Here is an 18059-nt window from a genome sequence, read left to right as displayed (position 1 = left end):
AACACAAGCTTCTCATCACAAACTCAGTTCATGTGTGGTTTATTTTTTTCTATGGCACCATTATCATTTAGTGTCACATAAAACAAGACTACAGATTGGTACAAAATAATAATTAAAAAAAATAAAATAAGATGGGGGGGGGGGGCGTTTGTGGTGTCATTTCATTAATGTCACATTAGACAAGCGTGTGTTGCTCTTTTTCTCTTTTGGTTCGAGTGACGTCGCCTTTCACAGGACGGACAAATGCACAGTAAAATACAAACTTTAAAAAAAAAAAAAAAAGAAAAAAACTATTCAGTAATATCGATCACTCAAAAGGAAGAGGCTGCAATATGCAACATATTCATTGTGTTCAGAGGAAACCAAGCTGCAGCAAGTCACATCACACAATTATCAAAAAAGAATAAGTTAGAAAAGCAGATGAAACCAGTGGTGAACACGAGACAGTGATGGCTGTGGTCAGTTCAGACAGGAGAAACACACCTTATTGCACCTTTGACACCTCAGTGAGAAGTTGCTCGTGAATGATGAGGAAAAGAGCAAGTTGAACTCTTGAGAGAAAAAAAACTAAATAAAAAAAACTGAACTAGTTCAAACCAATAGCATTTGTCCTAAAATACAACGGAAACAAAGGGAATGTTAAAAAAAAAAGAACACGCACACAAAAGAAAACTGTACATAATTGTTAGCAAAATAAAGGCATAGTTTCTTAGTTCATGGTGGAAATGTCCTATCCAACGGTGGGGAAAACAAACATGTGAGTTTGTGCAGTAAAGTTTGGCGACGGGTTTAGTCCGAGTCGTTGCAGCTTTCAGGCGACTTTAAGATGACGCGCATCTGACTTATGCATTCAAGGTTCACTGCTCGAGCGTCGCAGCAGCTGAGGACGACGCAGCGCCAGGAAAATGTTTGAAATGTCAGTGTTCGGTTTTTAAAAGGCAGTTTAAATGTTTATGTACAAAATGTGGCCTGTAACATTAGAGACTTCTTTTAACTTTAACAAAAGTGAGCAGTCATTTCACTTCAGTCTACAGCTGAAGCACTGATGAGACACTTCAATTATAATTTGAAGATTTGACCTTTTTGACTGCTGGTTGGATAAATCAACAGATAACAACTACAAACTCAACCACAGTTAGATTTCAGGCAACAACGTCCATGGTCATTTAAGATATCGCCACGGCAACCACTCGCACTGGGAATCTGGATGTGCTTATCTCTAAACAGGAAGTGGAAGAGTGGGAACTACAGCTTTGGGAACCTTCAAGTCATTAGACACGACAACTGGCTACAGATGTTTTTGTGTGTGTGTGTGTGTGTGTGTGTGGAACCAGTGACCACAAGGTTGTTCCACTGCGTTGTGATGTCAGAGTTGAAAGCAGAGTATGGTCCAGTGATGAGGACGGGGAAACATTTAAGGACCCCCACAGATGCCGAACGAGCATCCGCGTTAAAGCATAATAGCACAGAATAATGAGAAGGCTGCGAAATGCGGCCTTAAAACCTGAGCTGGAATATACAGTTTATATAAGGAGGTACAAAAAAAATATTAATCAATGCGGTGTTTCTAAGTGGGTATAAAAAGCTACACTATATCAAACAAAATGAATAAAAGAAAGAGAGTCATCATAAATAAAAGCTATGGCATGTTTCAATGGCATCATATTCAAGTAATCTTGGTCAAGTCCCTGATACTTAGTGGTTCATGTAAACATTGGAGTCATTAACACAGACACAGAACCAATAAGTCACGAGAAGGCAGCAGCAATTCAATATGTACAATAACACAACCGACGTCCACATCTCCTTCACCAACGCTGGTCCACTCACGTCCGTTTGTGTCGTGGACGTCGGGAGATATTTCAACTTTAGTACAACAGAGCCGGCGGCTTCAAGAGAACCACGTGTTCACCCGCGCGTGTGATGGCTCTGCCACAAGGCTCGACTTTGGACGAGGGAGAGAAGAGATGAACGTGAAGGTGAGAGGAGGAACAAAAACCTAATGAAGCAACTGCAGGTGTGTTCAAGCCGAGCGAGGGACTCCCCGAGCCTACACGCAGTGATCAGTGTTCCCTGACAAGGACACTTTTTGTTTCTTACCGAGTCGGCAACAAGCCTCCGTTTCCTCCTCCATCTCTCTCAAATAGTGGCTCAATAAACAACATCAGCCAATTTTTAATAAGAAAAAAAAAAAAGTTAAATTTTTTGGATCAGAAAATAAATGCATGAAACAGTGAGATATCCTCGTCCACAGCTACGTCGTGTTCTATGCACACGTCTACAGCCGCGTGTGCAAATTCAGGCACACGTTAACTGACGAGAGATTCTACACCGTCTGTGTGAGCCGCGTGTCTCTGGTGCGTCACACAGCTCTTTTTGGATATAGATCGTTTCTCAAGCGAGTCACATGTGTCTCGGAGCAAATTAGACACTGAAAATGATCTTTCAAGACTGTTTCAGTGTCTATATCTGCCACATACTTTTTTTTTTTACCTGTTTTAAAGTAAAAGCACGGTAGCATTTCAGTTCCCTGAATCCCTTTTTTTTTGTAAAATACAGTATGTGCAGGAGCAACGGATGTGGGGCTTTATACTGAAGAGTATTAGAAAGTAATAAAAAGTTAGGTTTTATCAGCAGACGTGCTCCCCGCGTGAACACAGCTGCGTGAGATGCACGTGCGTCTACTATGAACCTGGCGTAAAACTGGCTCAGCTATCACACAACTGAGAACTGGCACTGAATGAGGTGTGTGCACTGTTTCATTCACAGTGATGACACAGATTTATAAAAACCAGTTCACGATATGGCAACAACATGTTCTTTGCAACGCCTCCGTATTAAAATCAGTGGAACGTTTGTCACGTGAGCGTGATGACTTCCACCGGGTCCGCCTTTCCTTTGGACCTCTGCTTGCGTTTGAGGCGTCTCTGTGACTGGGGAGCGGGGCAGGCTGAGGGTGCTGTGGGTCCGACGGAGAGAGAGAGGAGGTCTGTGAGCGGATGTTTCAGGGCAGGGAGCTGGGATGAAAGCATGGCAGCGCACTCCCGCACGGGTTTGTGATCCCTCTCCGTCTCCTGGCGTCACCTGTCAAAGCAGCCAGCTGTGAAGGTATGATGAGGGCCCAGGTAGCCCCCGCTGTAGGCCATGCTCAGACAGTGCCGTGGCTCTCCTGCCAGGGTCATTTGCACAGAAATCGGACCCTGGAGCGGCAGTGCACGTGTACCCGGCTGAAGACCAGGGGTGAGGCTTGGGTAGGAGGGGAACCCACTGCCAGGAGTGATGGAGGGCGCCCCAGTTAGCAGCCCCATCCTGTGGCTCTGAAGGAAGTCCTGAGACATGTTCACCACAGGCCCCAGACCCTGGGAGTCGGCTAACGCTTGCAGCTGGGACAGGGACGGAGAATGCTGGGAGAAGTGTGGGAAGCCATCAGGCTGAAAGAGCAGCTGTGGCGTGGATGAGGTGGAGGAGGAGGAAGAGGAAGAGGAGGCCGGTCTCTGAATGGCCGACACTGGGGAGAGGTGAGAGGTCTGGACCTGAGACTGCAGGGAGGACAGACGGTGAGGAGGAGTGGATTTGGTTTTGTTGGCCTCCTTAACGTCGCTGTCGTGGGCACTGCAGCAGAGGAGGGCGCACAAATGTCAGTTGTTATCACCTCAAACAAATTTAAATGAACTCAGATGATATGTGTATGAGGAAGTCAGTGGGGAATGCACATTTTTACGCTGATAAATTGGACAAATACACAATCACTAGCGGGTAATCCAGACGACAACAACTAGCTTTTGGCTCGTCCTTAGCATGTCGATTGCCATTTCATGTCTTAGTACACAAACATGCAGTCGTAATTCGCCTCCCAATTGCATTACCTGGGTGTTTCAGTGTGACCTTGAGTGTTTTTCTGATGTCATGCAATCATATTGATTGTTTTAGGGAGAAAGCAACGTGTGTCGATATTTTAGTAAAAATGTCCTTCCAGAAAAAAGACAGGATTTAACAGGAGCAGAGGTCAGAACTAGTTCTTCAACTCCCACACTATTAGTCTGTACATGTGTAAACAATTACAGTTTCACAGCAGCAGACACACACTGCCCCTCGCTGACCATTAAACGGGCAACATGATTGTTGTTAAATGCACACATTACAAGATTCTTAAGGTTAAAGCACGAGCCAATGTTATCACCAAAAACCATGGCAACAAAGATAAACATAGCATGGGGCCTTAATGTTGTGTAAACTGAGTTGTCCACTACAGTTTGAGAAGCTTATCTGTCATCCTGGAGTGTGTGTGTGTGTGTTGTGAGTGTCTCTTACAGCAGCATAAGTTCAATGCACTGGGTGAGGTGGTCCCATGTGTAGCCAGTAAGCAGATGTAGAGCCGTTGTCCAGCTTGGGGAAATCTGAAGGCAAATGCGAGATGCTGCGACACATGCAGCTGCAACCTGGGACGGTCGGAAACTCAGAAAGGCATGATCTATGAGAACCAGGAGACAAGAGTGAATTATTTCATCAGTCGTGCATCACATGCTGATCTACTGCAGCCCAAAGATCGATAGAACAAACAAGGCAAAGTCTATTTCACCCTCCTCCACTCGACCCACCTTGCAATGACACTTCCAGGAAGTAGTGAGTGTATTTGTCCATGAAAGCCTTGGTCTTGGAGAGGGAGGACAGGGGCCAGCCGTTGTACAGGTCGCCCTCCTGCACCGAGGCATGGAGGTAGTAGTCAATAAAGTGAGCGGGTGTGGGCATGCACAGATTCCAGCCAAAGGTCTCCAGCAGCAGAAGCTCCATCTTAATCAGATCCCTCTTGTTGAGAACCAGGTTCAGGCTGCACATGAAACCCAGAGAGTTCAGCTGCTCCAGTTTGGGAACCCGGTCCTCTTTCTCCTCAAATTTACCTGGAAACAAACAAGCAGATGTGGCAGAATTTAGTATTTAATCCTTTTTTATTTGTTGCACATCATAGACACCTCAGAGATTAGAGATCAAGCCTTAATGGGTATGTAAACAGTACTTTGAGCCGTTATGGATCAGTGTTGTCAAAATGAAAGCCATTGAAAATGTAACCTGAATTCTTTGAACAAACATTAGAAAACAAAAAAAACAATAATTGACACAGTAAAACCAATTAAATTACAGCCAATTTATTAAGACAGTAAGATGCATTCTGGAAATCATAGCAGCAGAAAACTCGCTAACAATAAGTGAGATGTCAGCAAAGAAATTACCTATTTCATCTGAAGAGCTTGACAACTGACAATATCAAGTGCAAATCCTCACCATTATATATAATTGTTATAGGCAGATGTGGGATCCCAACATAAAATCTTAACAGGTTTTGATAAGATCAATATTTGCAAAGAATTTGTGTTTTTTTCTCCCCTGGAAAACATCAACTGTAGCCAAATACAGCAGATTTACAGTCAATACTAAAGAAGCTAAGAACTAAAGCACAGAGTGCCTGCTAAGCATTAGCAATTAAGTTGACTATTACTGAACATCTGGCCATAAAGCTCAGCCATTTCACTAACAAGCCTTGGGAAGCATCACTATAAGTTTACAGAGCGTGGGGCACTCCGTGTGGATTACACAAGCCCGACTCTTCCCTATGAAAGAGCAAGTAATCTCGATCCCTCATATTTGTGTTCCTCTCACTCGCTCCAGATCCTCACAAGACTTTACAGCAGTGCCATTATGGTGAGGCCCCCTCCTCCCCTTTCCTTCACCATCCCAGGATATACTTTCCATAGCAACAGCCCTGAGGCCTCGGGGGTCCATGTGGCCAATGAAGAGGGGTGATTCTGCTTTTAATCCACAGGTCCAGAAGGCCTCTGCTCAAACTTTAAGAATGAGGGTGAGGAGGAGGCCGGTGTCAGGTTACACACTGATACAGGCTTTGCTCTGAAGCATGTGCTTCTACTATACACAGCTTCAAGTGGGGGCACATTCTAGATTGCAGTGGAACTGATTCGGCTCAACTGTGATGGGATTTTTAAAGCTAGTGTCAATACTGGAGAATATGATCCTTAGATATAGGAAGAAGTTTTGTTGTTGTTGTTTTTTTAAACACTGGACATAGTTTTGATTGAAGGCAAATTGCCTAAAAAGAAACATGATGCTGATATTAGACTAAAGACCTACATAAAACTGTGCATTGCTAAACACTTAATACCAGTTTATAATAAGTGTTGCCTGAGGGTTGTTTTTAGTAGATATGTAAGAAAGTTGACATATCAACATTGAAAAATAAATTTAACAGAGCTGTCTAGAGGAGAAACGTCATACAGTCTGATAAGCGATTAATACATAAATACCAGGAACATCTTTCATGTCAAACAACATATACACAGACACTGATTTTTCTGGCCTGGTGAAATGTACCTGCCTGTGGCTCTAGGTTAAGCTCCTCTTTGATTTGTGATTTGCATGAGTGAGCTGTGGGCATGTACTGGATTGCAATGGCCTATCACAGATAATAAAAAGATAAATAAAGCCTCTAAATCCCAACCAACATAAACATGCAAATAAGCACCTACACACACCCCTGCTTTGTTTGTATTACATCCACAGGCTGAGACTATAAGGTTCATGTTGTTGTGTCGGCTTTATCAAAATATAAATCCAGCTGGGTATTGCAATCATCCTCTGTTGGTGAAATCCTTGGCCTCTTATTTAAAGGCACAAAGGCAACGAGACATTATTGCCTCGGCTATGGACCGCTTTATACCCACGTCTCCACGAGAGTGGCTTCTTCCTATCAAGTGTGAGTTTTACAACTGATGTTGCGACCTGCCATTAAACAAGACAGAGGAGTGGAAGAGAGAGACGGAGTAGTTGAGGAAACACGAGGGGAGGGGAGTGGGGGGATCTGCAGCTCCACAGGCCAGCGGGGTAATTAGCAGAAAGGCAGTAATGGCGTCTCTCCAGCAGAACAGGAAGCACACTGCAACAGGGCTGTTTACACCCACAAGGGCTTGTTTTCCGCAGCCCAGTCCACACTTGCCCCATTTTCTCACCCTCATGTCCTCTGATCATGGCTCAGGCTGCTCCAAGACTGCCGTGTCCACACAGATGCCGCCATAAAAAGCCATGAATACCCCCAATCTCCACACAACCACAGCCTTTTTGATCTTGAGAGAGACAGTGAGAGTCAATCTCCTAATTGTGCTCTACTGTGGGTAACCAGGTGCATGAGAACTAACCTTTACAAGTGAGGAAACAAAACAACCAAACCAACAGAAATAAGGGACGAGTGTGAACCACAAACCGGTTTGACTCCTGTGCACATGACAGCCTCAGTGGAGAAAACAGGGGTCTCATTCATGTGAATGAGTGGTCACAGCAGGAGAGATGCCACAGAGATAAAATCAGATAAAAATCAAATAAATCAATCAACCAAAGATTTTTTTTTTTTAACTACAGTCCGTTCAATTGTTTAACCTGAAATGTGGCAGAATGGTGATAATATCTGATCACGTCCAATAACTAAAATAAATTAAGTTGACGATGAAGATTAAGTTCTAAAAAATAGGCTAATAATTATTTTTTGAAATTAACATTTTTTTAATCAACAAACCGTTTCATTTCATGAGCTAATACAAGTTTGTGTACTAACGTAAAAAAAAGCTATTCAAAGTTTAGTGGGTTAATTTGTATAAAGATAAATGTATCAATGTGTGATTATTTAACACAATACAAACTAAGATCTTAATAAATTATAAATCTAACTTCCAACACATGACTGCTGTCACAGAACAAAAAACAACACATAGAAGTGCACAGAAAATCTAAATACATGTACATTTCCCTCTCAAATAAAAAAAGATTCCTCATTCATTCATTCATTTTTGACTGGACACAGTGCAGCAAAATTCAAACACCATCCCAGTCCCTAATTCTGCTGCCTGTGTCCTGAGAGAGACACGGTGCATTCCTCTCCCGTGACTTCAGTCTACCTGGAATGCAGGCGGCTCAATGATCCTATCTGTATTCAGTGTGCAGGAAACAGACACCATTTAATTCCACAGCACGTATGCTTTAAATTTACTGTAACTACATGACACCTACTCTTTCCACAGCACACACACAGGTGCCAGAGATGATGAGAAAAGATGGAGAGGTGACAGGTCAGAGGTTAGGGAAAGGTACGGCCGAGACGCAGAGCCTCCTCCCAGGTGTGCCTTCTGGGAAAGAGGTGAGTGTGAGGAGCAATAGGGGCTGTAAGGAAACCTGAGATCTGTGTTCCAACACAGAGAAAGGAACTTTGTGTCTACAGCTCACCATTTTACAAATACAATCACAACGATTTTTTTTCAAAAGGAAAAGTAGATGTATTAATGTTCACAACCCATTTGTAGCTCAGTGAAAACTGACTATTTTCCATTTAGCCTGACTGTATTTACTTTATCATTTGCAGGGGCTTGTTAACTAAAAAAAAACACATTTGGTTAAACATGTTACGTACCACTGTCCCATTAAATTTTGACAAATGTCAGAGTGACCGACATGTGATGTGCATTGATTTTGGAAATCCACTCGTGGGTTATTGTCCTAAGAAATAATGTCATTCAATCATTCAATGTTGGTTAAGAATGAAGAGAAAATCACAATCAATTGGACTCTCAAAGCAAATCAAACACGCTCCCATGATGTATCATGATGTAATAGAATCGTGACAAAAGCATATCTCCCTCCCCCGCATTAGTAGGTCATATTAGACAATGAATAGTACTACTGACCTGTCCACACCCATTAACATAATTGCATTCATTCTGAGGTCTGTACATGACAACAGTTCCATTTTAATTATTGCCAAACCTTTAAGAGGGGGGATAAGAGTGGAATTGGGTTTTCCAATTCATCTACATTTCAGGGCACCCTGCTGAGTACTTCACCTCTAGTATGTCCCATTTTGTAGGCCACCTCCCTTTCTTCCCTGTTTAACATCAGCGGCCGACCTGCCTTTGAAGTACTGCTCCACTCATTTCCCAACCCCCAAGGGATGTGAGGCTGCTTTTACAAGTCGCCCTGTCCCAGGACTGGATTATACTCTGCCTGTTCCTGACAAGGTGAGAGAACCAAGGGAGAAAAAAAAAAAGAAAACGGCTGAAGGCAAAAAGACCAGAACCCTGTCGGCTAAATAGCTGTGAGCTATTGAAGCAATGCCCGTTCGAATAAGAAATTAATTAAAACGACTTGAATGTGGTTCATAATTAGGGTGAGCAGGAGGGGGAAAAAAATCCATAGGTTTATCACAAGGTTGCCACAGCAACCATCTCCTCATTTAGCAATCTTAGCTTGCAGCAAGTCTCTACAATGAACACACAAACACACGCCTGCACACACACACACACACACAACCTCCACCCCTCGGTTTGTGCTCCCCTCCCCCCCTCTCTATGGGAAGCGTCTGGCTGGCTGTCCTGCTTGCATTGACAGGCTTTTGTTTGAGGCCTGACTCATAGAGCATATGGCAGGTGCCCCTCAGCACACAGAGCAGCCCCCACCCACCCCCGGGCTCCGAGGCCTATGCGAGTGTACGGTGTTGTGACCGTGCTTCGTGTGCGTTTCATAGAATGCTCTTTTTTTGTTTTAGAGACTCTTCACTGAATCTGGTTTGCTGGGCAAACATGAACACTAGGTCACATCATAGCTCAAAATGAGCCTGTACCGTTCATCATCAAAGATCAAAAGATCAAACTTCACATAAATACATCACAAGCAAAACATTCTTTGCACTCCTGTGCCGCCAGGCAGCACATCCACAATGTCATTTACCATCACAAGTAGCTGCAATATGCAGATGTGTGACTTGAGAGGGCAGGATCTGTCAGGAAGACTGATGTGATCACTGCAGGACTTCATGGAATGTAGCACAATAGAAGAAACTGAAGTTTGAGAGATGATTTCAAATGGAAATATGGAGCCCGCATTAAATGTTTTTTTCAGAGCTGATATACAACTGACCATGGTTTCCTTGGGTCATTTGCTTCACTGGAACTAAGTGAAGTAAAGTGAAATAAGTTCCCAACAGTCAAGAACACTCATTCCCTGTGGGTTTAAAAAAAACAAAACTGAACAAAATCTCACTTCTGCAAATGAAGAGGTGCTCATCCATGAACAAACACGTGGATCACAAGCATGCACAACAACAGACACACACAATGGACTAACAGGATTAAGCTTTGACTGTTGTGAGGCACAAAAGAGGTGGTGATTAATTAACCAAGTGCAGAAGCCAGAAATATTTGAAAAAAGACAATGCGTGTGCCTGTCAAAGGCAAGGAGAGGGATCTGGGGAAGCCATTCAATAACTAGGCCAGATTCCAAAGCACTTCAGGACAGATAAAAACCCAAGACAACTTGGAATCAAACACTCTTTCAAGTCTTCATCAATCATAGCAGAGAATCCCTCGAGTACTGGAGGACTCAGAGGCAAGAGAGCAAAGGGGAGAAAAGCCCAACTAACTGAGCACCAAAATCAAAAGATTTAATAAAAAACTTGATTACGAGTAGAACCTCTGTCCAGGTTGAATCCATTTCTCTCCATGAGCAAACCCTAAAAGCAATTCTCGGATTCTCCCGAGAATTGCTTTTAAGTAAAACCCCTTTCATGTTTCAAATTCAAATGTATCCCACCACAGAGACCAGTCTGATTGCAAAGATGGCCCGTATGTGACTTCACATTCGAGCACACATACGCGGAGCCCTCCCTCCCATTCTGTGCTCCCACTCTGACGTTATCATTAGTCTAATTACCCATGACGCCAAGGGCTGCATTAATGCACGGCAAACCTCTGTTAATCACGAGACAGGCACAGAGACACTAATAACACCGTGCATCAGCAGGACAATGATTAACACACCTGCTTTACACGAACAAAGAAACTCTGTTTCTGTTTCACGGAAGAGAAGCTCGGGTTATCACACTAAACTGCACATGTTTCTGCACTAACGCTCACAGTTGAAGAAGCAATAACATTAAGTAAGAAAACAACAACCAAACCAATGTAAAAAAAAAAAAAAAAATTATAAAGAGAAGTTGGTTTTTCCAGAACACAGATCTAACGAAAAGATCAAACTGATCAATTTATTATTATTTGATTAAATCCTAACATGGTCACAAATTTAACAACAACAAAAAAGGCTATTTATTAAATTCTACTACTTCATAACACTGTGTGTTTCACCAAATGAGCTTTAAGAGACAGCATGGAATTCAGGGTAATGCCGTGCTTCAGTTACCTCCATCATGGCAGTTAGGTTTCTGATGCTAGTCATCAGTCTGTCTATATATATATATACACACACACCACTAGTTTCATGATGAGTTTACGACAGACAGCAGCACAGAGGAATAAACTAGGCGAACATCTAACCATTACATATGAAAAACATCGGTCGATCACAAAGAAAAAGGCCATTGAAATGATTCCACCTTAAGAACAAAAGAAGTGCTTTAGTCTTATACACTGCATAAGACTAAAACAACAGCAGCAGCCACAGAAAAGGTATTTCTGATAGGGATCAAACACAAAGATAAAGTTCTGCAGACAAGCACCCTCCCAACCAGTTTCTCCTAAAACAATAGTGTAACCCTAACCCTAACACAATGGCCACAAGGTCTATTTTTAAAACGGCATCACAGCTAACAATAAAAGGTCCTTACAGGCTGTGAGATCAGTCTGTTAAGGGCAGATGTAAGACAAAATCACCATGATCTCTTATGTGTAACTGTAATTAACCTTATTAACTACAGTCACAGCTTCTTTTTTTGCTATTTACTCAAAACTCAAAATGCTCCTCGAGATTAAAAAGCACCAAATGTTAAATTACTACTGCACTAACATCATATTACAGTTTCCATAGCACATCCAAGAAATAAGAGGTAAAGATGAGAAAGTAATCTCTTCAGGGGAAAAAAAACACACAACATAAAAGAAACATCAGGGTTCATACACTACATATACACACATACACACAGACACACATACACACACATATGTATATGCTGGAAGGCTGTTGATGCACTTACTAGCTAGGAGAAGACACGAGAGGGCTATCACGTAGAGCTGCTTGACGGCCACATCGTAGTGGTCCATGAACAAGTCCAGCAGGTAGACGGCCAGGTGACGTGCTGTGGGACATAGCTGGTAGCGGTTACTGAGGATGGCCAGCAGGTCGGCAAAGTACCGCCGCATGCCAATCTGCGGTGAGTGGGCCCGATAGACTGGTAACTTCAACTCCTGAGGAGGGGGAAGAGAAGAGGGGTGAGAGTGTAAATGATGGGGGTAAAGAGGTGAGAGGAGCAGAAAGCAGTGGTGACAAATATGCATAATAATAGTGAGCCATGCATCTCTCCTGCTGACTGGGTTTGACTGCTGTCAGGAGGTCTAACTCACTCACACCAAGAATAAAACCTTTTATTTTAACAAAAGAGAAACCGGTGCTCGCTCCAGTTTCATTTAATTCACCATTGCCGCGCAGACCTGGAGCTAATCTAGGTCATTGCAGGGGTCTCAGTGGGCTGAGGGAGGTGCTGATGTCTGTGTGTGGTTTCTTTTAAAGGGGGGTGCCATGGAGGCTGGGTAGAAGATAGGATTAGGTTTCACCCCTAGAACATTGCCTATTCATGTTCAATTAGCTGCATGTGTTTCAAAGTGGAAGGAAGATACTTGGGGGCATTAGCATTGAATCAGCTTCGCCCCAATCAGCTATACAAAAAAACAGCAGAGCACATGGCTCCAGTCTCAGAACCTGCCTTTAGAGAGAAAAACAACAGATGTACAAACACAAAAAGCACTAACGCTGGTAATACCAGTAAAAAAAAATTTCCTTTCAAAAATGATTCATGAAATTATGTTTTTGTGATTCTGAATAAAAAAAAAGGGATTTTGGATGTAATAGGAGATTGAGGATTGCTGAACAAATCTCCTTATGACCAAAATGTGAGGGCTGCTTACATTAAAGGAGAAATGGAGAAAACATAAACATCACGTTAACAGTTGTTAAGGATCATCCCTGCCTTTGGGCTGAAAGTCCCAGTATTTGTTTAAAGCATATCCTTTGGAAAGAACCACACAGAAATACATGCGACAGTAAATACTTTGACTGTGAAGGGAGAACTACAGACTCACCCGGAGTTTAAACAAACTATTTGTTTTTAACACAACTAAGACAACAAAGATGCTTAGAATGACACTTCAATAGAATCCAAAATAAACAGTAACCCCCTCCCAAATTCAAATAGAGCAGCTCCACACCGGTGCCACAACCAACCACACCACCCAGTCCTCCAGCAATTCAGATTCTGCCTCTGGTCCATCTGTCTGTCTGGGGGTATAAGGGCAGCAGCAGGAGGAAGGGGGGGCTACTGGAGTCTGGAGGGGCTCCAGGGGGTGGGTGGGTGTGGAGGTGCCTTTGTGGGGGACCCGCACCATAATTAAGGATTCCACAGCTGCCTTTGCCTGATTTGCATGTCTGGTAATTTGCCACATGCTACACAGCACCACTATCTCTCCCACATCAGGGCATCATCACTGCAGCAAACATCATGAAAGCTGCATGAGACTGTGGAGGAGCAGGCGCCGTGCGGGAAATCTCAACACTGATTCACCTTCCTTCACATTTGCAGAGAGTCCATAGAGACCGACAGACCAAACCCAAAGGTTTTTAATTCATCACAATAAAGAGGGAAAAAAGGACGAGAGTGTACAATTGTGGTAATATTTAAACAAAACACTTAGTATCACACACTACGAGCTACACAATAATATGTTTTACCCTGTGTATTCTAATTTGTTTTGTTTCTTTGATAATTGTACTTTCTCACGTAAAACACTTTAACATGCCTTATTATCCCAATTGTCATATTTGATATTTGAAGTGCACTGTCGCCAGTTTTAAAAACTGAAAATTACTGCAAATATTAATGCTTACAGCTTTGCTAACAGCCAGAAAATGCATTCACACCCCATATCCTTGCGCTGGAAATGGTGCAAATAGAGAAGAAGAACCTGAAATTGGCGCGTTAACCACTTAAAACCCTGTTTAAACAGTATATGTTTTCACATAATGATACATTATAAAACAGATAAGTTCTTAAAGCCTTAAGTGGAAAAAGAGAAACTGGCGTCACCATGAAGAAGGGTAAGCATGAGGCAGAGGAATATCAAGCTGCTGTTTCTCTAAAAGTACGTTTTAGAGGAGAGAGCAAATGATCTTACTGGGAATAAATCTGCCTCTGGTGGAAAGTCTGTGGCACCACTGTACTTTAACGTTCAAGAGCTCAATATTTTCTCAGGTGGTACTTGGTATAAAAAGATTGAGAACCACCGTATTTGAGTGTGTCATCAGATCTGATGTGTGTCTGTGAGAATTAGTCTCACCCGCTTCTCAATTCACCACACGTATCAGATTTCGCTTTTTTTGTAACGTTACAATGAAGACGAGACATTACACCGCATGTACACTAGAGTGAGCCTGTGGCTTGGGATTTTTGGAGATCAAACCCTAAACATTAGACTCACAGTGTCTCTCTTTCATTATAATATGTAAGAAAAGAGTGAGTGTGTTGTTTAGATAGCAGCTCTGCGTACAGATTCTCAGTCTGACAGCTCGCTCTGAGTCAGTCCCTGTCCAGCATGAGCAAACTGGATCTCACTGTGAAAGAGAATGACTCATTGTGAAGCTCACAAACATCCAATTCATCGTACAGTCGTCATGCCCCACATAAATACATACAGTATAACCTCTCCCACATGCAGAGACCTAACATCTCCGAAAAACCCGATCTGTACTCGTCTCCCAGCGCGTGGAGCTGGCAGGAGAGCCACAGCCAGAAGATGCCAGTCAAGTGACAGATGTCTCCATTAAAGGGGACACAAGGGAAGAAATATGATCACGCTTCAGGGTTAATTAAGACATTCTCAATTAATGAGCCTTAACTCCTCCATGTAATCTAATCTAGATCGGTTTTAAATAAACAGTGTGACCTGTGTGATTATTTTTTACTGTCCAACCTTTAACACGCTGTGGCCTCATCCACACAAAAACTGAACTTTCCTTATACAACCTTTTTTCTTTTTCTTTTTTAAAACAATTCTGAAAACAAAGCATTGTTTCAAGAAATGTCTTCATCCACACAAAACACCCCCATAAACATCTATAACCTCTGTAGTATATAAGCCATTTCTGTAAGTGGCGCTGTAAAGCTGCTGCTACAGAAATACACCAAAAAGAAGAGGTTGTTAATGTTGAGCGTGCACATAAAGCATGCCCTCTGTGTACAAACGTCTTTTCTTCATTCACTTTTTTATTTATTAAATAAAGCTGGATTCCAATTCATATAAATTGTAACGTATACGATCACAGAAACAAAGACAGAATAAACCAAGTCGGGGGAATAAGGAAAGAAAATAAGAGTAAAAAACTTCAGCTCATTCTCCTGAACTCATTTTCCTATGTACAGCCCCAAAGGCTGGTTGTGTTTTAAGTCCCGTCGACTTGTTCTTGACTGACTTTTAAAATGTAATTTAGCGTTTTCTATTAAGAGATCAGATAGACTATTATGATACATTTGATGAATGCTGATTACATTTTCCCTAGAGCAAAAGTGTTGTTAAAAAATGTAATACATTTTTCTAATATACTGTACAGTACACTACAATTATCAGGTTTTTGGGTGACGGCAAAGTTCAACATAGTGTAAATCTTACACTGTTTTCTCATGTGACTCAGTTTGTGTTAAACAGTGACTGCATATTTGGCTTATACAGTCAACAGTCTGCTATCAAAGTGAAAACGCTCAAAACAAACAGACTCACCTTGATGCGGAGGGACTGATGGATATCTGAAGCTAGCTGTCCTTTCCACCATAGCAGCTCCCTCTCCATCTTTCCCATCCAGGGGAAAGTTCAAGAATCAGGTTTGACCTGTAGAGACAGAGTTTGATACTTCAAAGACGTGCCAGTTGGAGCAGATAACTAAAAAAAAGTCCTCCCCTGGTTTTGACAAAGTTTGCGAACATCTCGCTGCAGAGACAGATGTGTACAAAAAGACCGACAACAGAGAAGCAGCTGGACTAAGGAGAAAGGTGAGGATAACTAGAAAATCATTTATAGTTTTCATACAGGACGTTCACAGAGAAAACTAACAGTATCTAACTAATATTAGGTCACTGCTTTAAAATCAAAACCGTTTTTTTTTTTTTAAATATAATTGAATTGAATCGATAAAGGCTCAAGTTTGATCTTTAAAAACAAAATCTGATTTTGAACATCTAGTTGAAGAGACAGGTGTGTCCAAATTTTAGAGACAGTGCGGCACCTGAACTGAGAAACCTGAGGATAAAGTTATGGATAAATAAAAAGGGTTGGGATAAGCAAACATAAGATTTCCTTATGTTCACAAGATAACCAACTGATATAAAGTCTGGGTTTTTAAACCAATGAAGTGCCGAGTTTGTATTGACAGTCAAAGTAAGGCTGGTGATAATAGCAGTAGATTTTGGATCAATCACAGTGTTTTAAACATCTGACTCAGTCAATGAGACTGGGTCACAGAATCTCCTGAGAATGTTACACGCTTTTATGATGATTACATGGCACGTGTATCAAGTAAAGGTATGTTCCGTGTATCTCTTGGAAATTGTTGGTTTACCTGATCAAATTATTATCAACAGGTACACAGAAATGGCTTTAAAAATGCTCAGAAATAGGATGTACAAATGTGTTCCAGTTAGGATTTATACAGACAATAGGCTCGTGGTGTTTTGTCATCTGGATGTTCATATTAAAAAAGTTTGAGAAACACTGGCCCCACAGTGGAAGTCTCCGGCTGCATAGGCCATTTTCTGTGTTGGGGAATTTAAATGGCTCAGTTAAATGCCCGCTCCTCCACACAAGGGTCGAATGAATCTAGGCAGACGTTCGTTATTCACAGTTTAGACGGTTAGAGGAAAATAATGACATTGAACACACTTTAGGTTTCATTGAAAACGCGTCTGCACCACGAGACAAAGTAAGAGGCTACATTACTGAAGTGCCCACCGAGCGCTCGCTCTCTCTCTCTCTCACACACACACACACACACACACGGTGGCCTGGCTTCACAAAAAGCATCACGCTGTAATAAAACATCTCCGCACACACACTGCTCCATCCCTCCAGCTGCTCAGAAACCCCGCTAAACTCCCGTTGTCCACCGGTACAAAAAAACATGTGCCACTCACCGCTCCGGCGACGGGAATGCCCCCCAGACCCCTTTGTCTCAGCCCGACATCCTGGATGAGATAAGTCCTCTTAGGCTCAACTTTGAGAAAGAAGCCTCTTTGATTCAGCCGAAACACAAAGTTCAAACGCGCCGACGGGTTCGTGAAACAGTCGCCGCCGTCAAACCCCGGTCACCGCCGTTTTCCCCCAAACTCTTCACACTTTTTTGCCAGGGACTTGGCTCCGCCGTTTCACCTCCGGTGGCTCCGCGGTAACAAAGTCGCCTCTTCGGCTGCACCAGCTGCTGCTGCTGCTACGAGGAGAGAGGCAGAGAGAGAAAGCGCTCCTCCTCCTCCTGCAACCTGGGGGTTGTAGTCCTTTACTGGTCATTAAGAACTACAAACATCCACATTTCAGTTGAGCACCTCGGGGCAGACTCTAGACCAGGGCTATTTCAGTTACAAACTCAGCTGGGCCACATTTTCAAACCGAATTAAACATTTAAAACCAGCGCAAATGTACGAAAGGCCTAAAAAAAACTGCATGAAAATAATAACAGAACTGAACAGAATCTGAGGTGGTAGCAGTAATGTTTTTCACTTTGAAATAAAACATATTCTGTCCTCTGTCACAGTTGTTTCTCTTTAAAAGTTAGAATAAATCATATTTAACACAGGTGCAAGTCAAAGTGCAAAAAACCAAAAAGGTGCGCAATGTTAGCAACAGCATTAGTTTCTCCGAATTAAGATAAATATTTGTCACATATGACCCATGGATATTTGAGGGACAGTGGAAAGTGTTTGTCTAGTTTTTTTTCTCTCTGTTTCTGGTGGGACCACTGGCTGGGCC

The 18059-nt window shown here is 42.5% G+C and overlaps 1 protein-coding gene across 1 annotated transcript; it reads right to left on the bottom strand.

Annotated features, from left to right (window-relative positions):
- Positions 1-23: 23 nt before the first annotated feature.
- On the bottom strand, positions 24-17546 carry ccnjl (cyclin J-like). The gene is made up of 6 exons (XM_058650362.1): positions 17231-17546; positions 15825-15932; positions 12035-12245; positions 4599-4898; positions 4312-4471; positions 24-3612 (listed from the first exon to the last, which is right to left on the bottom strand). The coding sequence occupies exons 2-6, from the start codon at positions 15900-15902 to the stop codon at positions 3081-3083; spliced, it is 1281 nt and encodes a 426-aa protein (XP_058506345.1). The 5' UTR covers positions 15903-15932; positions 17231-17546; the 3' UTR covers positions 24-3080.
- Between the last annotated feature and the right edge of the window lie 513 nt (positions 17547-18059).

Source organism: Solea solea, chromosome 14 (assembly GCF_958295425.1).
Source record: "Solea solea chromosome 14, fSolSol10.1, whole genome shotgun sequence".
Taxonomy (NCBI): Eukaryota; Metazoa; Chordata; class Actinopteri; order Pleuronectiformes; family Soleidae; genus Solea; species Solea solea.
This window is presented reverse-complemented; position numbering and strand designations above follow the sequence as displayed.